This window comes from Diospyros lotus, chromosome 2 (genome assembly GCF_014633365.1).
Source record: "Diospyros lotus cultivar Yz01 chromosome 2, ASM1463336v1, whole genome shotgun sequence".
NCBI classification, from domain to species: domain Eukaryota; kingdom Viridiplantae; phylum Streptophyta; class Magnoliopsida; order Ericales; family Ebenaceae; genus Diospyros; species Diospyros lotus.
In genome coordinates this window covers 43,911,975-43,937,348 of record NC_068339.1, presented here as the reverse complement: position 1 = coordinate 43,937,348, position 25,374 = coordinate 43,911,975, and the positions used below count along the sequence as shown (strand labels likewise).

The 25,374-nt window shown below is 38.2% G+C and overlaps 3 protein-coding genes across 3 annotated transcripts; 2 read left to right on the top strand and 1 right to left on the bottom strand.

The window, feature by feature from the left end:
- Positions 1 to 619: 619 nt before the first annotated feature.
- Positions 620 to 3,680, top strand: LOC127793764 (inositol oxygenase 1-like). The gene is made up of 11 exons (XM_052324472.1): positions 620 to 871; positions 1,143 to 1,263; positions 1,573 to 1,654; positions 1,811 to 2,015; positions 2,251 to 2,310; positions 2,428 to 2,480; positions 2,602 to 2,724; positions 2,841 to 2,910; positions 3,006 to 3,084; positions 3,197 to 3,278; positions 3,406 to 3,680. The coding sequence occupies exons 1-11, from the start codon at positions 838 to 840 to the stop codon at positions 3,430 to 3,432; spliced, it is 936 nt and encodes a 311-aa protein (XP_052180432.1). The 5' UTR covers positions 620 to 837; the 3' UTR covers positions 3,433 to 3,680.
- Positions 3,681 to 5,896: 2,216 nt separating this feature from the next.
- On the bottom strand, positions 5,897 to 24,965 carry LOC127795179 (50S ribosomal protein L22, chloroplastic-like). The gene is made up of 7 exons (XM_052326690.1): positions 24,487 to 24,965; positions 14,332 to 14,499; positions 14,031 to 14,113; positions 13,315 to 13,476; positions 7,508 to 7,618; positions 6,755 to 6,821; positions 5,897 to 6,676 (listed from the first exon to the last, which is right to left on the bottom strand). The coding sequence occupies exons 2-7, from the start codon at positions 14,450 to 14,452 to the stop codon at positions 6,399 to 6,401; spliced, it is 822 nt and encodes a 273-aa protein (XP_052182650.1). The 5' UTR covers positions 14,453 to 14,499; positions 24,487 to 24,965; the 3' UTR covers positions 5,897 to 6,398.
- Positions 21,664 to 22,281, top strand: LOC127794843 (uncharacterized). The gene has a single exon (XM_052326099.1). The coding sequence runs from the start codon at positions 21,664 to 21,666 to the stop codon at positions 22,279 to 22,281; it is 618 nt and encodes a 205-aa protein (XP_052182059.1).
- Positions 24,966 to 25,374: the final 409 nt, after the last annotated feature.

Sequence of the window (25,374 nt, the reverse complement as noted above, 5' to 3'; positions counted from 1 at the left end):
TTGGGGATCGATTTAGATGGTTTCAACTATATGGGGGCTCTTATCATAAATCGACAAATTATGCAAAATAAATATTTTTTTAAATTAAAAATAGTTTACTGAGAAAAAAACTAGAAAAATAATTTAAAATAATGGAATAAAATCGGGGGAGGAGAGGAGTGGCAAGTGCGTCCAAGAGAGTGCCCAAAGTAATGGAAGGAAGAGAAGGAAAGTCACGGTCCTTGACTAGACTCCACGTCAGTGAGCCCCACTCAACCCCTGGTCTTCATTCCGGACCGTCCATTCCCACGATCAGATGTGACCTCCCGATCGATGCTGACTCATCCCTGATGAGGACGTGGGCCCCACCCCCTCATAAATATCCAAGCCGATTTACATACATACAGATTGCAGATATAGATATAGAGAGAGAAAATAAAAAATCTAGAGAGAGAAGTAAGTTGGCAGCAGCGAGAGTACTTTTCGCCTAATAATCGCTGCCAACTTGCATGGCTCTGTACGTATATACATATATCTATATATTATACGTACATAGAGAGAGATAGAGATCCGCACGTATGCATGCATGTATGTATGTATCTATATATGCGTGTATGTCAAACCCACTTGCAAATATAATGAATAAATGAAATTGAAAAAGAGGGGATAGAAAGTTTTAGATTTTCAGGGAAGGACTCGGAGGCTCCAAATTCTCAGGGAAGGACTCGCCGGCTATTATAAATACGGATCTTTTACCAAACCCATCAATGCATCAACTGCTCTACCAGTACTACGTTCCTTTTTACTGCTTTTATTTTTCTCCGATTCGAATTCGCCCTCTTCTTCTTCGTCTTCGACATGACGATCATCATTGATCAGCCTGATCACTTTGGTAATTTCCTTGTTTTTTTTTTTCGCCTGGTTTTCGGTGATTTAATTTTTCTCGGTGTTTCTGAGGATTATGGCGTTTTCTTCCCTTTTTTTCTGATTTTTTTGATCGCGAACTGCCGGAGATCTGCTCGATGTTCGTTCGTCGGTGAACAGATCTGGGTTTTGTTTTTTGAAAATTTGTTGGACTGTGAAGTTGTATTTATTTTCTTTTATATTTTTGGAATTTTGGATCGTTTTATTTATTTATTTATTGAGTTTAATTTTAAATCCAGGCATTGAGGCGGAGGAGAAGATCCAAAACAACGAAAAGGAGTTGGTGTTGGACGGCGGTTTTACTCTGCCGGAAGGCAGTTTTCTGGTGCCGGAGAACAACTCATTCGGCCACGGCTTTAGGTTACCACTCTCCTCATCAAAATCGTTAAATAAAAATGTTAATAAGTTGAACATACGAAAAGGATTAAGCGCTAAGGACTGTTTGGCTGAACGGAAAGCTAATGAAAAGGATGTATAATGATGTTTCTCTCTAATCCCCAAACCCAAACCCAGAGCCGGTAATGGAACTTTGACGATGGACTCCTGAACCAGGCCCAAATACAGTGAGGCCCATAAGTGGCCCAGCCCTTATATGTTCTTTTATATGTAAAATAAAAATCTTAAAAAAAATAAAATAAAATTGATCTAACATGAAGATGGGAAAAACAGGGATTATGATGCGGAAAGTGCAAGGCAAGAAGGTGTGGAGAATTTCTACCGCATCAATCACATTAGCCAATCAGTGGACTTTGTAAGCAGATCTATCTATCTATCTATCTATCTATCTATCTATCTGTCCTAGAAATTTTCATTTTGACCAAACACCACCTTTTTCGTTTTCTTTTTCTTTTTCTTTCTAACTGATTAATTTGTTGGGTTGGGTTGGGTTTAATTTAATTGGATGCAGGTGAAGAGGATGAGAGAAAATTATGGGAAATTGGACAAGGTGGAGATGAGCATATGGGAATGCTGTGAGCTGCTTAATGATGTGGTTGATGAGAGTGATCCAGACTTAGATGAACCCCAGATTGAGCACTTGTTGCAGACAGCTGAAGCCATCAGAAGAGATTATCCCAATGAAGATTGGCTGCACTTGACTGGCCTCATTCATGGTATGTGCCCTAATTGTTCTCACACTAATTTTACTCTGAAAACTGTCACCATCATCATCAACAAAACTGTTGTTTTTTGCATTATCAAGTTTTGTGTTAAAATGTTAATGGGGTCACATGTTGAACCTTATTCATGGCCCAGGCCCAGCCCAATCCACAACATGGGATTGAATTTATTGGGTCAGATGCCATATTTAGGCCTTTATTTGAAGTGGGGTGATCATTGATTTTGCAGATCTTGGAAAGGTTCTTCTTCATCCCAGCTTTGGGGAGCTTCCTCAATGGGCTGTTGTAGGTATGTCATGTGCCATGCCATATCTAATTAAGCTGTGAATCTTTGATCAATCATCCACCCTTCGTTCAGTGATTCTTCCCATTTTCCTTAGCCACTTACCCACAATCAATATCTCAGGTGATACCTATCCGCTTGGATGTGCATTTGATGAATCAATTGTCCATCACAAGGTGCGTCTTCTTCCTAGTTTCTGCCTCACGATTGGAGTTGAAAAACTGAATTTATTTCTCCATTTTAGATTTCTCTCTCACTGTTTGGCACATTTTGGCCTTGGTGGTGGTGGTGGTGCAGTATTTCAAGGAAAATGCAGACTACAACAATCCTGCTTACAACACCAAATATGGGATTTATTTCGAGGGTTGTGGGCTCAACAATGTCATGATGTCATGGGGGCATGATGACTACATGTATTTGGTACTTCTTCCAAGCCTTTTCCTACAACAAGAGCTGTGTTTGAAGCTAGAATTTCCGAACATATGCATGAAAAAGAAAACATTGAAATCTGATCTTTGTGGGTCTCATTCCTGTAGGTGGCTAAAGAGAACAAAACGACTTTACCCTCAGCAGCTCTGTTCATCATCAGATACCACTCATTTTATGGTATGTGAAAACAGAAAAGATGAGAAAAAATCTAACCAAATTAACATGAAGGTTGAGTTGATTTTTGATACAAGAGTTGCTTCGTTTTCATGCAGCCTTGCATAGGTCAGGAGCATACAAGCATTTGATGAATGAGGAAGACACTGAGAATTTGAAGTGGCTCCAAATCTTCAAGTAAGACTCTTCATTTTCCTTTTTTTGTTCAAGTATTACCACTTAGTTTTGTTAGCGCTTAACAAACAGGTAATCACTCTTTTTCTTTTGGGTATTTTTCTCTTTATTTCAGCAAGTATGACCTCTACAGCAAGAGCAAAGTTAGAATTGATGTAGAAAGAGTGAAACCATACTATCTCTCCCTCATTAAAAAGGTAGGTCAGCTCTACATCCTTTCTTTTTAATAGAACAATGATGCAAAAATGATCCAAAATGACATATCCAAAGTATTTATGGTTCGTTTTATTGATTAACTGAATGATGCTTGTTGATTTGATGCAGTACTTCCCAGAGAAGCTGAGATGGTGAGGAACTGGAGCTGCTGCTCATGAGAGTTGGTTGAAGATGGATGGGAATGGGTCCCCTGCAGATTAGATGAGTCATTAATGTCGGGACATGTTTTTGTTTTATTAGGTTTCTCTTTATTTATTATCACTTCTTTTGGGGGGTTGGTTTTTGTTTTGTGAGCTTCTTTGAAGTCAGATGGTATGAGCATATCAGTGTGAATAATGGCAGTATGTTTGTGCAATAATATGCTCTTGTGGAATAATCTCACACACATTGATTGCATGATCTTTGCCACGAAATAGCTGGGTTAGGCATGTACTCAAAGCTAGTCATTTAGAAGTTGACATTTCAAAAAGAAATAAATAAATTTGGATATAAAAAATAAAAGATTTTAAATGTCATCTAAATAGATGTGATTTTAAACCAAGTTATTGTTCTTGATCTTGAGTACAAGCCCATTTCAACCAAACAAAACCATCTCTCTCAGACGAACAGAGAAGAAGAGGGGTCTAAACTTAAAATTTAATGTCAAAGATGCATTTGGGTGGGGATATTTATGTGTTAATTTCAACATATCTTATCCAAGGGATTCAAATCCAAATTGAATTTGAACTAAAAAATATTAAGCATTTAAAATGATACATCTAAGGTGTTATTTTGAATAAAAAATAAATTAATATATACTAAAAATTTTACCAAACCAACTAAGTAAGAATTTTTTTATGGCGAAACTTATATTTTTACCTTGGATTTTTTTGATAGAATTCTCTAGCAATAGCATCACACATACAAGAGGGCGGTGACTTAAGTGATTAAAAATTTTGGTTTAGTTTGAAAATTTTCTACCTCAAAGTAAGGATCTAATGCAAATGATGTTAATTAATAAAAATACTTGACAAGAAAGGTACAATAAAAATAAGAGTAAAGAAGACATAATCAATTTTTGAGTGGTTTAGCCAAATGACCTAATCCATTACTTTAAACGACACTAAAAATTTTAAAAACTTCACTAAATCCTCTTACTTAATCACAAGTAGACTCTTTATTCCCCCAAATTAGAATATACAACCTCTTATTATTAAAGTAGACCCTCTAACACTCTTGTTAGGAAAATACAAAATGATTATAATAAAAAATGATATGAGAGATAAATCTCTCAGTTACAAATTCTCTCAAAAATGATATAAGACTTGAAGCAATAAATACAATTGAAGAATAAAGTTTTAAATGAGAAAATTTTGAAACAATTGAGCACTTGAGAGGGTTGAACACTTGAATACTTGCAATTAATTCTCTAACCCTCTTCAATGCTCTACCAAATCTGTATTTATAGAATTTGACGAGTCATTTGAAAAATTTGGCCATTGATGGTAATTAAGAGCATTTAATGAACTTCAAAACTAGTTGTTAGAGAAGTCTGGAAAAAAACGGTTGACTCATTTTAAGAATTGGTCAATAGGTTAATGTATAAATTTGAAAAGCGGTCGACATGTTAAAAAATAGTTGATCGATTTTTATGTGATGATTATTGATCGCAGTTACCTAAGAGTCATTTTTTAATCAGTCGAAAAGCTATGAAAGCCGATCGACAGTAAAAATAAAAACGGTCAATTATTTCTTAGAATTAGTCAACAATTTGTCCTTAACTTTTAAAAATCTTACTTAACGCTTTAAAACCAATTTTGATAAAAACAAATTTGATTGAATCTTATGACATCAAAACTTGATTCTTCGAGTGCCCTTCAAATATGTTTTGACATTGGAGTAAAAATGTTTGAAATTGATTTTCACTTGAAGCTTAAACAATTTATAAAATGATTCAGATAATAAAAACAAAAACAAAATATCTCTATTATAAAAAAATATTATTTTTTATCATCAAAATTAAAACCAAAATCAAGAGCAAAACAACACTTTCACGTTTTTTTATATGAGCACTTAAATTTTTTATTATTTTAATTAGGCATCTCATCCTACATTTTTTTAATCAATTTAACTTTTTTTTTTTTTTTTTTCATATAACAACATAAACATCTCATTCTTTTATTTACTTTACTAAATTTATATTTTTTAATCAATTTAACTCTTATATTTTGATATAAACAAAATTTAACAAAATACATATGTATTTTATCATTTTATTTTACTTTTTTTTACAAAAAATATAAAAGATTAAATTGACTTAAAAATTTAAATTTACAAATATAATCAAAATAATAAAAAAAATTAAATAAACATACAAAAGGAACATAAAAATACGGGGGAAAAAAATATAGATTTGGCCCGCCCTTCACGGTACAGTGCAAGCCAAGAAAGCATCCGAGCAGTATATCAAGCTTGGCCCTGGCAGCATCCTAAATGATTTTCAAGCAATTCCACATGTAGCTGAGACAACATAATAAAGAGCAAGCAAGCAAAATAATAATAACAACAAATAATGTCTGAAAGGGCTCGCAGGCTCAGCTGAAGCAAATAGTTGCATTAATTAATTTCAAGTTCCAACCACTTTGATATTATAAATATGGAAAATATCTCAAAGATGAGTCAGTAATCAGTATCAAGGAGCAGGAACATCCAGACAGGTAAGTCAATCAATCTGTTTTTCTGGTTCAAAGATTATTCTACACTGGCCAGTTTGATTTAGCCCCAATTTTTTTTATGAAAAATAATACAATTCTAATTTTGCAAAGTCAACATCACCAGCCGCTTGAAATCCAGAACTATTACCCCCTAGCTCAATCAAGACATTTAAAATGTGCTGCCTCATCAGAGCATTGGTACATATATCACCTCACCTGCTTGAAATCCAGAACCATTCCCTCAATCAAGACATGTAAAATGGTAATCCTTTCCAATGTCATTTCATAGTTAAAGCATCTTAGGCCACAAGCAATCCCTACTTGATGCACAAGCTGGTTCCTCTGCTGTGCTACACGCTGCAAGACATCTATCTTACCAGAGTGTGAGAGATTACATTAAACACTTGATCAGGCAGCCATACCACCCGATACACTGCTTGCTTGGCCTTTCCGGTTCCAAATCGGTGACGTCTCAATAAGCTTATGGGGAACAAGCTGTCTTTCCCGCTTAGATAGCTTGCGGAAATTGCTAACTTTTAGTTTAGCTATCTCAGCCTCCTCTTCAGGGGTTATTTCCCTCACCACCACTGTCAGTCTACACTCAGGTCTTACTTTCACCCCACATTTTCCTTTGGCGTGGTAAGAGACTCTCTTTTTATAGAAACCCTTTCCAATAAACGCCTCAGCTGCAAGACATGAGAAAATGTATGTACAATAAGCGGAGTTCAAGCAAAATCAAGAAAGACGTTATTTTCCATCATTACCAACAATGAGGCGATCCGGATCAAACCCATGATTGTGGGTTGCATTTGCCCTGGCTGAGTGTATCACCTGCAAATTAAAGGAAATATTTCGATCACATTTAAATGCAAGTACTTGAGATATTCAGAATTTGCAGCACTGTCAAGAAAGGCACCCCCCCCCCACCAACACCCATCCCTTCGTGCATGAACAAACAAAACAAAAGGACATCGTTCTTTGCTCATTGGTTGGTACTTGGTACACATGAGACCTAAATTACAAAAAATGAATTCAATTATTAGAATAGTTGAACTATCATAAAAATGTCATGCTTCTTGTTATGTTGCTCTTAGGGTCCATTAGACACTAACTTCTTTGATTTTTGTCCTTAAAAAGAAATGATAAAGGTGATTGGTTGCTCACCGTTTTGCTCCAAAGAAATAAGATATTTGGACCAAAAAATGATGTTATTTTACCCCCTATTTCACTATAATGAAAGACATAAGATATTTTATGTTTTGAATCAGCTCTTTCTATATGGTATATTATTTGTCATATTTCAGGAATGTTAATATCCCCTTCTTAATAATGCTACTACAAGAGAAGAGCCGGTCTGGTGCCAAAAGGAACTTTAGAATACCTGGAAGTTGGGAACAGAAATCTCCATATATAAGAAGACTACAAGTTTCCCCCAGAGTTGAGTAGTTATTTTTTCTTTTTCCCTTTTCTTTCTCACATAATTGACATGCATGAGATGTTAAACAGTTTTGCATCACCTGATATACAGTTTTAGAAGCTCGCTTTACTGTCACCTGCAACTGCAGTAATGCATCTTCCACACGCATGCCACGAACTAATGCAGCAACCAAGTTCATCTTCTTAGGACTCTGTTCAAAATAGAGATTAGTAAAATAAAAAGGTAGCACAACAGAAAGAAAGTTCCCTTTTGTCAAAATTTTTGAACCGTTTTGACAAAATATCCAGTTTGACATGTTTTATAAGTACAGAAATGATCAAATGAAATCTTCCAATGGCTTACGGCCCATATGGTAGAATTTTCATTTTCACTATTTTAACAACTAAAACAGAAAAAGTGTTTGGTTACTCAGCATTATTTTCAAAAAATTTCAGAGAGGAGGCCAGTGAGACTTCCAGATTGATCTGGGAGTCCCACCAACTTTGTGACTCCAGAAAACCCAGCTATCAACACCATCGTGTGTTGATCTCTGCCTTTGAAGAAGACAACCCATCCTGCAGCAAGCTTGCACAAAGAAGCCATAGTTGTCATGCAGCATGCTACCATAGAAGACATCACAACAATTGAATGAATGGAGCACTCATGGATTGGAGAACACAACTGTTGTTATTGACCAAAAAGGGAGTCAACAAGTTGTTGGCAACTGAGAGAAGGCTGGAGGAGTTGCTGGAAGCTCCAGAATCTCCTCATTTGTCAGCAATGTTAGGAATAAGTTAGAAGATAAGAGAATAAAAAACTAAAAATGAGCACAAAGTTGTCAAACACCATGTTTTATTTTTTTTTAATTGAAAGTAAAAACAGAAAACTGAAAACCCTATCAAACAGACTCTAAGATCTTAGCAGCTCTACAAAAGCGCAAGCACACCAAACATTCAGTTAATTGGTGTTATTCAGTGACTATTGTGCCCTAATGCTAGATTTGATGACATCTAGCAGGTGTGTAACATTTGATGTATCTCTATACATATTAATGGCAAAGTTATCTTTATTCATTACTCTCCAATTTTCTGTATGAATAAGTCCCTAAATTTCCTGTAAGAGTTTTCATTCTTAAGTTGATAAAAATATGTGACGAGTTTCTCTGATAATAAGATTTCTTAAATGTTCTTGGTCCTTAGATTTTTTAAATTGGGACTCTCATTAATCAATTATGGACTGGCAAGTAAGTTTACTACTTTGATTAATATGAGATACTAATGATAAAAGATGATAAGTCACATACCATAGGACATATGATGCTCGTAGGTGGTTGTTGGAGAACAACGCACCAAACGTGACGCACATAACAGATCACATGGCATATTGGATAATGATCTTGTTATCAAGTTGCAATTGTGTAACTGATCCTTTGATTTGAAGTGACACAGTTGTCTTGTGTATTGATGCGCAAGATTTGCTAATGTGCGATACTATCCAATTGCAAGATGAGGATGTTCATCTTATGTGGTCTTGTATTGCTAGCGCACAAAAGCAAATACTTGTGGATAAAATCCGTCACCCTCATTATGATGAGACGAACATCCTATGTGTTGGGATTACATATGGATGTGCACTGTTGGGATTCCATATGGATGTGTATGCAATTTTTTTTTTTTTTTTTTTAATTTTACATCAGGGATGCACAACAAAATTCTACACAAAGTATATGTAACTTAGATGTTTAAGCAATGCAATATTACATCACATGTAATAAATTTAATGCATACCTAGTTAGAAGATACCAATGAGGTGTAGAAAAAATTTCTACGTGGAGACCTCTTCCTCCTCAAGCTATGGAGGGTCTAGTCAATTAACCAAGCAAGCAACCACAGAACCCTTTGTGGATTTTTTGTGCTAGACAAAATCAACACAAAGGTGAGCAATAACTGTTATCATTCTTCTAATTTAATTCATCACACGAATTCAAAGACGGAATTAAAGAAACAGTTGGACGACCGTTGACAACTTTTGCCTATTTTTTGCTCGTTGAAAACGTTGTGGCTCGCTTGTTGTCTGCAATTAATTCCGCTCGATTAATTGCTCTTCTTGTTCCGTTCCTTTAATCTTTTCAAGCACCTTTGATGAGGGTGGAAATAAAGGGAAATGAATAATTTAGAGTTAGGCTAAATTTGACTCCACAAAGTTGGGATTAAAGAGAAATAGATAACTTTGATTCTCAATATCTATTATCAAATAAAGTCTGCCTTTACTCTCAAAGTATTTATAGGCTAACATAATTTAGCAAGATAAATAAATTCAGAACACTAAAAACCAGACACTTCAACTTTCAAAATGTAATTCCCAAGGCGTCACTTTGAAGCTCCATAACTCTCGATTGACTTGGAATCTGATAGTGCATAATAGCTTGTTGGAAAGATAAATGAGTCTAGTTTCCAATGCCACCAACCAAGCATGAACTGGAGTTTTCTAGAGAAAGTTATGATGAAAACACTGGACACTGCCCAGTTCAGCAAATCTGCCATCTTGAAGCACTACATCAACCTTCCTTTTAATATATTATATTAATTGTCAACTGTTTTATTATTAAATTGGCACCATATATACATATTATAATATATATATATATATGATGAAGCCAAGGCCTTTTGCCTCCATTTTTCTCTTCCTTTATTATATGTATATATATATATATAATATATATACATATACACCTTGCCTCCACTTTCTCTTTTTTATTAATTAAATATATATATTTTATATACATGTCAAGAGATAAAGAGAAGTAACGTTTGCAAGGGTTTAATTAAATGTACACAGAGAACGTTTCTCTGATGTATTAATTTTAATTCTGCCAAAACTCCATTAACACTTAATAATGTTTTGTTTAGCCATTAACTTCTAATGGAGGTGAAGAATAATATACTAGCTCAAACTCACTAATCTGGTCACTTTGCTTTTCGATATGTGACTTTCTAGGTTTACTGCCTAATAGCGATTAGATAACATCAAACCCTTTTTGATGCCAATTGAACACTTCGAACCATCTCAAGAGTCTCTCCATCTTCTCGAAACATTTTGACAGTCCTCAATAGCACCTAACAACAACTCAAGATAATTTAAAAGTCAATGAAATCTATTCATATATAAACCTATTACAGTTAATAATTAACATATAATACAATCATTCCATCACTTAACGTCCCGATCGAGCGAGAGCCATGGAATGATAAACTCACAAACTCAGTAACTATGTGTCCGATCTGATCAGTGTGACTAGATGACACATTGAAAAACTCTTTCCCGATCATTCATTCTGCCTTAGCCAAGGACTTTCCTGTCGCACTAACAATAGATCAATTGAAGCATACCTAGTAAGAAGTTACTGATGAGGTATAAAAACAATTTCTACGTGGAGACCTCCTCCTTCTCAAGCCGTGGAGGGCCTAGTCATTCCGAAAAGCAAAGTGACTAGATTAATGAGTTTGAACTAGTATATTATTCTTCACCACCATTAAGTGTTTATTGAGTTTTGGCAGAATTAAAATTAATACATCAGAGAAACATTCTCTATGTACAATTAATTAAAGCCTTGCAAACTTCACTTCTCTTTATCGCTCAGCATGTATATATAATATATATATGGATATATATTTAATTAATAAAAAAGAGAAATTGGAGGCAAAGTGTATATCTATATATATAAGATATATATATAATAAAAAAGGAAGAGAAAAGAGGTGGCAGAAGGCCTTGACTTCATCATATATATAATATGTATACATATAATACAAAGAAAGTGGAAGCTTCTGTGAAGACTTCATCATATATATATATATATATACACACACACACACACACACATATATGGTGCCAATCTAATAATGAAGAAGCAGCCAACAATTAATATAATATACTAAAAGGAAGGTGCCCGAAATGCTTTAAGAAACAAAACAAGAAAAGCAATTAATTGAGCGAAATTAATTGCAAATAGCAAGCGAGTGTTATGACCCAAGAATCCATAGAGGGGCAATAGAGTAATAAGCCTATAATAGTTGTTAGAGGATATTTTAGCAATTAGTTAGAAAAACATGGGTGTGTTGTGCATGCTGTTAGGAGTCATATATGCCTATATAAGACTATTGTAAGCAGATGGGATTCTCATGCTTGAATTGATAAATGAAATTCTTATTTCTCTCCAAATCTCCCTCTCATTTCTCTCTACAATTTTCCCTCATTTCTATCTAATATCCTCCCCCATTTTTGTTCTTGGTCCCAAATAATTCGGATTCTTTCGATTTACAATCCAACCCTAGGCTAAACCCTAAGTATATGACAGCATTTTTGGCAAGCAAAAAATCAGTAAAATTTGTCGACGACTGTCAGCTTTTTCTTTAATTTTGACTTTGAATTCATGTGATGGATTAAATTAGAAGAACGATACCAGCTATTGCTCACCGTTGTGTTGATTTGTCTGGCATAGAAAATCCACAAAGGGTTCCATGGTTGCTTGCTTGGTGGACTTACTAGACCCTCCATGGTTTGAGGAGGAAGAGGTCTCCACGTAGAAATTGTTTCTACACCTCATCGGTATGTTCTTACCAGGTATACATTCAATTTATTGCATGTGATGTAATGTTGTGTTGCTTAAACATCCAAGTTACATATGGTTTGTGTAGAATCACAATCAATCTTCAAGTTTGGAACAGTAACAAGATGTTTGGACACTTGGAAATTAAATAATTTGAAGTCAAATTTATCTCAACTTGCCTCTTCCAACTCAGGCACAATATCAACTTAAGCATCAGAGTGTTTATCCCTTTGCATCACCAAGAGTAACCATCTATTAATTGGTTGGAGGTATTTTGACCATTGTCACGCAACTCATGTTTTTGTATTTCAATTTTCAATCATTTGAGTTGACTTTACGAAACAAGTTGCAGATTTCAGCAGCAACATTTGGCACCATTGTCTAAAGTCAGGTATCACATCTCTCACATGCATAAGAATGGATGCCTTCTGCTTCAATCCCACTAGGTAACACTCCCTTGAGATGTTCTAATCACCCTTTATTTCCCCTACACTTTGTGGGGTAAAAAAGTTCACCTTCAAGTGTAGTGTTGACACAATTGCTCCCAACATGTTAAAGTAATGATCAGCCAAGGATGACATTGTACGCGCTCGGCCTAAAAGCTACTTAGTCATATCGAATTAGTGAATTGTACTCTAAACAGTATGGGGGAAAAAAATTTGGGGCGGCCAGACTAACATAAAGCTCACAATATTCATGAGTCATGGCAAGTATTTACAAGTCATCAATTGCCATCCTTAACTCATATAGTTATATTTAACAGATATGAACCAACCTTTATCGATTTTGATGATTGGGCCACAGTTCAATCATGCACTAAACTAGCAAGGTAAACCAGTAGAAGAAAAGTGCACCAAATTCAAAATATTATTCATTTCTGATGTTGGCATGTTGTTGTGTTTAGCATATTGATTTAAAGGGTTGAAAGGCTTGATGAACCCTCAAACTGCTTCCGTGTTTTTTATGCATCTCACACTTTAGGGCACCATAAAACAAGAATCAAACCAGAGGACCTGACAGTCTGAGCTCCCATTATGTTGTAAATTTGTAATTACTGAAGAAACATATAAAGGAAACAGCAGATCGAAAAAGAAAGCAGAGGAAGGACAGGAAGGACGATTGTGCATTGTGAAATGATTCAAATGAAGCACTACAACTCTTTATACATAAAATGTAATGGTATAAAAAATTTGGATTTCTTCTTTCATGCCCTCTTCAGATTCACTAGAAGCTCTAGATTTTGTGAGGGACTAATGGATTTTCAATTGAAAAAGTCACAGAACAGTGGCATATCATACCTGTTTTATGCCTTTCAAAACTGCTTGAACCTTTGAAGGTCTAGAAACTAATTTCTGGTCTTCAGATTTTCCACTGTTTAATGCAAGAACAGGTGTCAATGGAGAAGAAATAGGTGATGCGTCAGATGAATCAGCAAGCAACCTCCCTGAACTGTAAAAGCCCTGGAATCATACAAGATGGAACAAATTTGAGGAGCTCTAGAAAACCAAAAAAACAATAGGACCTAGGGAGAATTTATCAGAAGCAATATAAAGAAATAACCAAAGGAGCCTGGGACTAATCTGGCCGATTGGTTTTGATAATCCAATTGTAGGTCAACTCATTCAAAAACATCCCTAAAACCTGAAGCTAACTGATTGCAGAAACATAAATCCTACAGTAGGACCAGAAATGAAAATATATCATGGGAATAAAGTAGAAATAAGTCTTGCTCACTGGCTAGCATGTGTTCTTTAAGAGATAGGTCATAGATCTGTAAGAGAATACTATTAGGTAATCAAACAGTCACAAGAGTGCAACAAGATTCTAAGATATAGAATGCTGTTTATGGTTTTTCTCACCACTTAATTGGTTTCGGTCAAATAAAGGAGAATATGTTTGAATATGATAAAAACTTGTCCAACATGAGGTAGGGTAAAGTGTGTATGTGTGGGTGTAGGTGAGCGTGTGTGCAATGAGTATGTAAATAAGTAAAACAGGTACATGTTAGCATTACCAGCTGTTGTAAATATTGATACAATGGCCTTGAGATGTTTATGGAAGGTGAAGTTTGCAGGCCATATAAATTAGGAAACACCCCTGCAAAAACCTTGCAATGTTATCTCAAAGAAGTAAACAAGATTAATCTTTCTATTTTTTTAATTCCCCAAGTAAATCTTCAACACCAACATATCAAGCCTTAATCCAATTAGGTGGGGTTAGCTACATGAATTTTACCTTGCCAATAAACAATATGATCCAAATGCATAAATTCTCTAGGAACACAAATCCACCAACAAATATGGATATGGAAATACCAGGTACAACAGAAGCCTTTGAGTGATGACAAGAGAAGCTAACAGCAGCACTGTAATTGTGATGCAATCTTTTCCCAGCCTGTCGGAGTACAGACTGCAAATGCCTATGCCAGCCTACCATGATTTATATCAAAAAGTTCTCTTCAAAAGGAGTTTCCAGCTAGATTACTACAAAAGAAAATAGATATCATTGTTTCGCGCCCATCATAAAATGGAATAAAATTAATTTGCAAAATCAACATATGATATCACAGGAAGTTGACAGTAAAGGATGAAAGCCATGAGGCAATACAAATCTGTAGCAACTTATATGCAGAAAAAAAAGTTATAGGACCCTTAAACCCTCCACATTACATCAGCAAAAAGAAAAAAACTCTACATTAAGAAGATACTCAGCATTTAAAACCTTGGGACTGCACTAATATCTTCGAATGACTTTTAACCAAATACCTACAGCGCACAGGACCTTGAACCCTAAAGATTTAAATCAATATCCTGAACAAATTATTTCCAATTGTAGACAGATGAGTAATTCACAAGATATCAAATGCACAGCAAGTATACTCAAAACAGATACATTAGATATAAGTAATGTTTGGCAGGATGTAGAGTGGACTACTGATCTATTCAATCCTGCTGTGTTACACACAAAACTCAAATATCTATTATCCTGGAGGGGCCAATCTTGGCAGGATGCTATCATAAACACCAATGGGGAAGGCAAAAAAAAAAAAGGCCTAAACATGCATCCATTTATATTGGACCGAGTTCCAACTCCATAACTAAAATTCCTGTAAAGAAGATGTCATTTATTCTTGACAGTGGCTGGAGCAAAAGAAATAGGCAATGAAATCAGAGAGAGAGAAAGGCACAACGAAAGGATAATCAAAGGCTTTACACAATGAATAGGTTGAGAGAGATTGGAGGGAAGAGAGGCACAGAGAGAGCTTGACGAGGAGGAGACGCTGAAGGACTTCTGGCAATGGAGTCTGTACTGCCATAGAAGAAGCAATGGAGCATGTCTTCGATGAACTGTGTAAAAGCAACAAGCAAAGCCCATTAAGTGGGTGGCCCAGGCCGAGTCCTAGCCCTAAGGACCGAACACCGAAGGCTCAAAATAGAAGCCTCGAGCCCAATCTATCAATTAGTTGGACCTGGGCCTCGTCATATCATAACCCTTCTTTTCTTTTCTTTTTTTTTTGAAAATATAACTTGCTCCAATGAGATTTGCTGTAACAAAATTAAATAATGTCTTGGAATTTTAGAAATTACACTGAGTGCATTTATTATTCAAAAATTATACTCCTTTATTAGCAATTGAAGTTGTAGAATTTTCAAGATAGTCATTTTATAAAATTAAAAAAAAATTACATGCAAAAATAACTCTATCCACTCTCCATGAAATAGAGGGTATCTCGAATGCCTTTTTTGTTATTTTAGAATAAAATTTAAAATTTTAAGTACCATTGAAGTCCTAAAGTTTTGATTTTTATGTGTGAAACAATTTTTTAAGTTGACATGTAACACCTCAAAATAGTTTTAAAATATTTGGAGACTTAAGGAAATAAACCAGAATTTAGATTCGAGAATAATTTATTTGGCAAAGTGAATGGGTCATGTGATTTAAATATATGCGGATATATGTATATCTATATATATATATATAGAAAGAGAGAGAGAGAGTTTTAATCTCCTAAGTAATGTTGTTTTGTTTATACCAAGCAATGTTGATGTAGCAACTCAAATATAATGATTATGTGAGGCCCGCCTATTTAATTCTTTCAACACAACAACTTGATAGGGTGGGCCCCACATCATTATATTTGATTTGCCACATCAACATGTTGTTTAGGAGATCAAAACTCTCCCCCCCCCCCCCCCCTCTCTCTCTCTCTCTATATATATATATATATTGTAATAATGTATAATATGTGTATAACTAAATATAAAAAAAAATAAAAAGGAAACGGGGATCTTAATGCACTGGTACTTCGCTAGCTCCCTCTAGCTTGAGGTCCCTTTCGATGAAAAAGACCCCACGGTTGGGGGAAGGGGCAAGGGCAGGGATGGAGCTAGGATCTTTTACTTGGGGGGGCTTCAAAAATATTTCCCAACTATAAGCTTCACCAATAGGAGAAAAAAAAAAGGACAAAAAAATGCAAGTTTAACGAGCTTTACATGCATATTTAATATAATTCATTAACTTAAAAGGAGAAAGCAAAAAATACCAAAAATGTGCAATACAAATACCTTATAAAACTACACAATTAATAGACCTGTATATCACAATTAACAAATCACAGTTAACAAAATCCCAACCAGGGCAATTCAAATATTCAATCACAATTAACAATCCCAATCAAGACAATTCAAATATTCAATCACATTTAACAATCCCAGCTAGGACAATTCAAATATTCAATCACAATTAACAAATCTCAACCAGGGCAATTCCTAACTAAATGCAGTAGTCAAATAACAATTAGCAAAAAGCCAAATGCAGTTGTTAAACCCAAAAGTCCTAATTCCTAAACCCATCATAGGTGTTAATTTAGCCAAAACAAAATAGAAATACCCATTAAATAGAACATAATCAAATAAATTAACCTACCTCTAGTCTCTTAGTCTCTAGAGTATGAAGGGATGCCCACTGCCAGCCTGCCAAGAACAAGAACACAACACCAAAGATTGAACTAAAAGATTTTTTGCCACGAGTATTGAACTCGAACACAACGCCAAAGATTGAACCAAAGTGTCCCAATGGCAATGCAGAGAGGCGAGCGACCCAACGAGAGCAAGAGAGCCACAGATGCAACTATCACGAAATAACTGGTCATTTCCGCATTTAATTCCTTTGCATTTTTTAAAATTCCAGCACTACTGTTCGGTAGCAGCTGGTAGGGTGATACACTGCCATTTTGGATGGTTAGGCGTTAGCTAAATTAAGGTGGTGAACGGCTGGGTAGGAAGAAGACAAAAGGGAATATAGTTTGTTAGGAGTTGTACCAGGTGCGAGCCCACCTCTAACAGGGGAATATCCCCCAAACAGCCTATATATATATCTGTACACCTCCATCGTGAGGAACAATCATTGAGAATTATCAGAATCTGTTTCCTTTCTATTCTCTCACTCTCTAAACCCCTCCTCTCGTCTCTCTATTCTCCACTCTTACTCAGCCACTTTCCCTTCACGGAACTCTTACCAGAGAAGGATTAATTCCTTCCTCAAGAGTGGGGTTGTGACATTCTGGTATCAGAGCAAAGATTCTCGGCCAGAGCTCGGTGGCTCAGAACAATGGCGGAAGGAACTCGCATGAAGGACATGGAGACGCGGCTCCAGCAGCTGGGAGCGACAGTGACCGAAATCCATAATAGAATGGATACGACGGAGTTGGAAGCTAACAAAAAACATGAGGCAGTGATCGCCATGGACCGAAGGATGGAAGACTCCATGGAAGGGCTTGAAAGGAGATTAGAAGGGTCGATCGCACGGGTACGTGAAGAGTTGGGAGCTCAAATTCAGTAGTTCATGATGATGTTTACCCAGCAAAATCGGGTCAAGTTAGCTCTAGACTTTCCACCTAAAGGGGAGAATGAACCTCTCTTGCAAAGGGTTATGATTAACCCGGAAGAAAGAGGTCGGGAAGAGTTAGAAATAATAGGAGGAGAGGAGCAGAACCATCACCCTCTAGGATTTCCTATGCCTCGGATGGAAATCCCGGTATTCGAAGGGATACATCCTCGGTGGTGGCTGAGGAAGTGCGAGCGATTGTTCGAATGGTATAACGTCCCTAGAATGCAAAGGGTGGGCCTAGCCGCTGCATACTTCAATGAGGTGGTAGACGCATGGTTCCAGGGGTGCTTGAGTCTAAGGAGAGAATACACCTGGGAGGAATTCTCTGAAAGGTTATGTGAACGCTTTGGAGAGAGAAGTGTGGCGGACACCATTGAAGAATTCAATAAGCTACGGCAAACTGGGAGCGTGGGATCCTATCTCAAGAAGTTCGAGGAGCTTAGATCATACATGGTTAGTCATAACCATCACCTCTCAGAAGCTTATTTTGTATCAAGCTTCATGAGTGGACTGAGCGAGGAACTCAGACCAATGGTTAAGATGATGAAGCCGCGGACAGTTGAACAAGCTTCAGAAAGTGCTCGTTTACAAGAAATGATGGTGGAGGCCTTGATCAAGAAGCAAAGGCAACTGCCCAGAGGAGCTAACACCGGGAAAACTGGTATGGGGACAAAAGGGTAACCCCGTGACGCTAATAGGGGAAGGCCAAATACGAATACGAGTTCCACTCCCTATGGGGAGCAGCTACGTGAACAAAGAAAGATAGCTGGCTTGTGCTTCAGATGCGGGGATAGATATCACTCGGGCCATCAGTGCAAGAGGCAGATCTTACTATTGGAAGGAGAGGAAGAAGGGGAGCAGGACGAAGCCAAAGAATAAGGAGTGGAAGGGGGTGATGAAGAGGATAATGGAGAGATCTCCCTACATGCCTTAAAGGGAGTGGCCGACAACAAGATCATCAAGGTGGGAGGTCAAGTTAAAGACTGCAATCTCATGATTTTAATTGATAGCGGAAGCACTCATAGCTTCCTCGATGAAAGCATGGCTGAGAAGTTGAAATGCCCACTCACGGGAACCATTCCCCTGAGCGTGACAGTTGCCAACGGCCAGAGGGTGCTGAGTAATTTCACCTGCAAGGGCTTCTGCTGGGAGATGCAGGGGGAGAAGTTTGAGACAGACCTGAGGTTGCTTCAACTAGGAGGGTGCCATGTGGTTTTAGGAGTGGACTAAATGAAGGGGGTGAGTCCCATCAGCTTCGATTTCAATAGAATGGAGGTGTCATTTGAAATAGATGGTAGAAGGATGACACTGACCGGGAAGAGAGAGATGGGGGCCTGTAAGATGATATCAGGAAGGAAGCTGCAAAGAGTGTTGAAGAGTAAGTGGAGTCAGATAGCCCACCTCTTCTCAGTGGTAGTAGCCGAAGGGGATCACACAAAAGCTGCGACACAAGGGGAGATGGGGTTGACAGTAAGCACACCCCAGGGAATGCAAAACTAGGTATGTCACTCGGATGCCCTTAATAAATTGTTGGTGGATTACAAGGATCTCCTTAGGGAACCAAAAACTTTACCCCCTAACCGAATGTTTGACCATAACATTAATCTTAAACCTGGTGCCAAACCCATCAATATTAGAGCATATTGATACCCTCCCAACCAAAAGAACGAAATTGAAAAATGGTGAGAACCATGCTTGAACAATCCCTCATTAGACCCAGCCAAAGCCCATTTACTTCTCCCGTCCTCCTAGTCAAAAAGAATGATGGAACATGGAGATTTTGTATCGATTATCGGCAACTAAATGCCATGACTATTAAAGATAAATTTCCTATACCCTTAGTGGAGGACCTATTAGACGAACTTAACCATGCCAAATTCTTTTCTAAGCTGGATCTAAGGGCCGGATACCATCAAATTAGGATGAAGATTGAAGATATCCCAAAAACAGCCTTCAAAACCCACCATGGCCACTTTGAGTTCCTAGTGATGCCCTTCGGGCTCACAAATGCCCCGACAACCTTCCAATCCCTCATGAACAGAATTTTTGAACCCTACCTCCGCAAGTTTATATTGGTTTTCTTTGATGACATACTTGTTTATAGCCCTACATTCGACCAACACCTAGCCCACCTCAAAATCACCCTTGAAATCCTAAGAACCCACCAGCTTTTTATTAAGGAATCCAAATGTGCTTTTGCCCAAAGACAGGTGGAATATCTCGGTCGCCTCATATCAGATGGCGAGGTTAGTACCGATCCCAGGAAGGTGGAAGCGATGTTGTCTTGGCCAAGGCCCACATCCCTGATTGCTTTGAGGGGATTCTTAGGGCTGACCGGGTATTATCGAAGGTTTGTGCAAAACTACGGAATTATCAGCAAGCCACTGACCAACTTACTAAAGAAAGGAGGATTCAATTGGGGGCAAGAGGCAGAGGAAGCATTCGAGAACCTAAAAGGGGCTATGAGCAAAGTACCGGTGTTGGGCCTCCCAGATTTTGACAAACCTTTCACTCTAGAAACAGATGCGAGTGGAACCGGGGTAGGGGCAGTGCTGGCTCAAGAGGGAAGACCCCTAGCCTTCCTGAGCCAAGTGTTGAGTCCAAAACACTTAGGACTCAGCATTTATGAAAAGGAACTTCTAGCTGTGCTCATGGCGGTAGACCGTTGGAGGCACTACTTGGAGGGCAACAAGTTCATCATAAAAACGGACCACGAGAGCTTAAAATTCCTACTGCAATAGAAGCTCCAAACGCAACTACAGAAGAAGGGAATGACCAAATTAATGGGTCTGGATTACAGAATTCAATACCGGAAGAGAAAAGAAAACAAGGCAGCTGATGCACTATCCAGACGTCATGAGGAGGGAGACTTAGCAGCCATAACCACCCTAGTGCCTGAATGGTATCAAGAAGTGATTGACAGCTACGAAGGAGACAGCAGAGTTAAGTCAATGGTGGAAAAGCTGGCATTGGGAGCCCAGGAGGTAGAGGGCTACACCCTGAACCAAGGGTTACTGAGGTTTCGCGGAAGGATTGTGATTGGACAAAACCCGAGGATCAAGGAAAGGATCTTTCAAGCACTACACGAGCCTCCGCTGGGAGGGCATTCGGGAGAACAGAATACTTACCTCCGGGTTAAGCAAGTGTTCCAGTGGCCGAAAATGAAAACAGAGATTAAAGAGCTAGTCCAGAGATGCGATACATGTAGGAGGTGTAAGTCGGAGACAGTGGCCTACCCGGGGTTACTACAACCCCTACCCATCCCCGACCAGGCCTGGACTAGTGTCTCGATGGACTTTGTGGAAGGACTTCCTCGATCGGAAGGGAGGGACAGCATCCTGGTCATAGTTGACCAGCTAACTAAATTTGCCCACTTCATCGGGCTGACCCATCCTTACACGGCTCAAGATGTAGCTAGGGTCTTCTTGGATAGGGTGATCAAATTGCATGGGGCTCCTAAGACTGTAATCTCGGATAGGGACAAGATTTTCACCAGCTTGATGTGGCAGGAGTTAATGAAGTCCCTCGGAACAAAACTAAATTTGTCCACAGCGTATCACCCCCAATCCGATGGGCAGACCGAGAGAGTGAACCAGAGCCTTGAAACATACCTAAGGTGTGTCTGTTTGCCACAGCCCAAGGAGTGGCATAAGTGGTTGTCACTAGCGCAGTAGTGGTATAACACCAGCCACCACTCGCCAACCAAGATGTCCCCTTTCGAGGCCTTATTCGGGTACAAACCACCCCTTCTACCAGCAATGGGAGGAAGCTCTAATGTGGCCTCAGTGGAGGAGTATTTGCAACAAAGGAGGGAGATGACACAGCAGTTGAAGCAAGAGCTAGCCTCGGCCCAAAACCGCATGAAGCAGAACACGGACCGAAGGAGAAGCGAGAGGGAGTTCGAAACAGGGGATCAGGTGTATCTTCGACTAAGGTACAACCACCTAAAGTCAATTTCTCGAGGGAAGGTCACTAAACTTAGCCCCAAGTATTATGGACCGTTCCCTATTGAGGCTAGAATCGGGAAGGTAGCCTATCGATTGAAGCTTCCCCCAGGGTCACAAATTCACCCTGTTTTCCATGTTTCACTCTTAAAAAAGTCGATGGGAGCTCAACCAACAAGTTCAGTGCTACCAGCCCTTCCCAAGGAGGTCAGCGTAAGGACCGAACCAGAGGTTGTTGTCGATAGGCGGGTGATATACAAGCACGGGGCGCCACTCATCCAGGTATTGGTCAAATGGCGAGGGCACACTTTGGAAGACAGTACGTGGGAATACCTTTCGGAATTCCTTAATCAGTTTCCACAAGCGGCCAACCTCCTTAGCATTTCTCGAGGACTAGAAATGGCTAATGAAGGGGGTGTTGTCACGAAATGACTGGTCATTTCCACATTTAATTCCTTTGCATTTTTTAAAATTCTAGCACTATTGTTCGATAGCAGCTGGTAGGGTGAAACACTGCCATTTTGGATGTTTAGGCGTTAGCTAAATTAAGGTGGTGAACGGCTCGGTAGGAAGAAGACAAAAGGGAATATAGTTTGTTAAGAGTTGTACCAGGTGCGGGCCCACCTCTGACAGGGGAATATCCCCCAAACGGCCTATATATATCTGTACACCTCTATCGTGAGGAGCAATCATTGAGAATTATCAGAATATGTTTCCTTCCTATTCTCTCACTCTCTAAACCCCTCCTCTCGTCTCTCTACTCTCTATTCTCCACTCTTACTCAGCCACTTTCCCTTCACGGAACTCTTACCGGAGAAGGATTAATTCCTTCCTCAAGAGTGGGGTTGTGGCAGCAACCTCCCCAACAACCGACCGAGAGTGAGAGAGCGAGGGCAAGCGAGAGCGAGAAGGGGTTGTTTGGAAGAGAAGGGTTTGCAATAGATTTGGGGTTCGGTGCTGATTGGGGGTGGACTTGGATTTTTTAGGCTGAAAAGTCCATTTTTTAAAAAAAAATGGGTTGGCTTCATGGGCTAGATCTGCCCCTGGAAGGGGGGAGGGGAGTAAGCAACGAAGCGCCAAAAGGCTGCTTCGGGTAGCCCCCCTGCAGGTAAAGAGCTGCATTGGGCAGCCTCTTACACCATTAGGGATGGCTCAAAAGCCATCCCCCCATTGATCCCATTAACCCCTTTTCTATTCCTCCTTTCTCCCATATATATGTGGATACAATTTACAAAAAAATAAAAGTTTCAAAAACAAAAATAAAACACAAATCTCCTGGTTTTTTTTTTTTTTGAAAAAAATTATGAGTCCTATAAACTAGATAATAGTCTTCCACTTAAAGAAGTTGAAGCAAATGTAAGAGATGAGAAAAAATAAAGATGAATAAAGAATAAATGAAGGAAAATAAAACTAATGAAAGAAAGAAAAAGCTTGTCATCGAGGTAACCCGTAAGAGATTTGGAAGTTAGGAAGAGTGAGTAGGACTTTCTCTAAATACTAATAGACCCCAAGATGAGTTTTCCCTACCCACAAACTCTTACTTTATGGTTTTTTTTTCATATTGCATGAGAAATTAATTTTGGAAATATATTATATTTGGCTTTTCATTTGTATCAATGATTATGCATGGCCGTGTTCTTTTTGCTTTGTGCCACTTAAGGCTGAGATGACGTGGCCGAAGACCTTCCAAGAGACACTTAGGATGTTGATTGAGAAAGTTTTTAAAAAGATGTCGACATGGTCACAAATGGCATCTAGTAGAAACTTGCATTTTATTTAATGCATGCTTTATATAAATGTTATATTTTTAGGGATCTCTCATTTAGTCAATTCATCTTTAACTTGAGTTTATCTCTTAGAATATTCAAACGTTTCAAGCGAGGCAAGTGGCTCAAAGGGAAAAAAAAAGTTCTTGAAGCATATGCTAAATGTGTTCAACGTGACCAGGGGCGGATCCAGGAATTTAGGTTGGGGGGGGCTGAAATTTAAAAAATTAATGTAATAAAATTTTTATGTAATCAAAAAATCAGTATAATAAATTTTCATTAAACTTGTGCTTGACGAGGTTTTAAAACAAAAAATTCATTAAACTTATGTTAAATTGATTTTGCTCACTATGAATTGAAATACTTTCACTAGTGTGATGATCTCTCTTTCTGAAAAAATATAATAATATTTTTCCTTTCTTATTGTTTCATTCTAAATTCTAAGGATAAACAAACAAAAAATAGCACAATTTAATAATCCAACAATTAAAATATTTAATTCAAAATTTGAGGCAAATGCAAGTCTAATACAACAACTATATTTCTAGAGTTTAAACAAGAGAAGGCAAAAGTATGGTCGATTCAAATATTCAATAACAGATTCACAATAACAAATTTTAGGCTTCCAATAACAAATTTCAGACTTCGAGCCACGCCAATTTCTAAGTTCCTAACTGAATGCAGTAGTCAAATAGGTAAGCAGACACAAAGTTAGCAGAAAATCACTTACTTAAAACTTGAAAAAAGGCAGCGATTTCAACAACAAATCAAGCATAAACAAGAAAAAAAAATATGGGCGAAAAATAAAAAAACTATCTACATTTAGCTATCAATCGAGAGAATCAAACAACTGAAAGAATAGAAAACATACCTGGGCAGCTGGGCTCGAATGAAGCAAATCTGGAAGCTTGGGAGGGTAAAACGAAGACCTGAATCAGAAGCAGGGCATCGAGCAAGAGGGCGAAGCCGACTGGCCGAGCGAGCGTGGGGGCGAGGGCGAGGACGAGCGAAAGCAAGAGAGAGGCAATCAGGCAGAGAGCGAGGGCGAGCGAGAGCGAGAGCAAGAGAAAGGCAGCGAGAGCAAAAGAGGCAGAGAGCGAGAGCGAGGGCGAGGGCGAGCGACAGCAAGAGAGGCGGAGAGCGAGGGCGAGCGACAGCAAGAGAGACCCAGCGAGGGCGAGCGAGAGCAAGAGAGAGGCAGAGAGCGAGGGCAAGCACGAGCGGACGAGCAAGAGAAGAGGAGGCAGAGAGCGGGAGGCAGAGAGCGAGAGGCAGCGAGGGTGAGCTGTGAGCGAGGTCGAGAGAGGAAGGAGAAGAGAAGGGCTTGCAGGCAAGTGGGTGGGCTGGCTGAGTTTGGGCTGGGTTAATACTAAATAATTAAAAAATGTACTCTATAAATTTTATTTTGTTGTGAACTATCCTGACTTCATCCCAGAGCAGCTAAAACATATAACTGCCCCTAAACGTGACACACTAAAAGCATGTATAAGTTTTATTTTAATCAAATCAAATGTATCAAATATGCCAAACTTTTTGTACGAGATAAGTTTATATTTAAAGCACATTATTTTATTTTAGTGGAGATAAACGACTTTTATGTTCATATACTAAATTGTAGTAACCTAAACATTTATTATAAGAGTCTCTAAAGATTTATGTCCTACACGTTTAAAAGGTATTTTTTTTTTGCCTTTTTGAACTCGGTATCTCAAAATAAATAAAAAAACATGACATCCTTAATACAAGTTATGAATTAAAC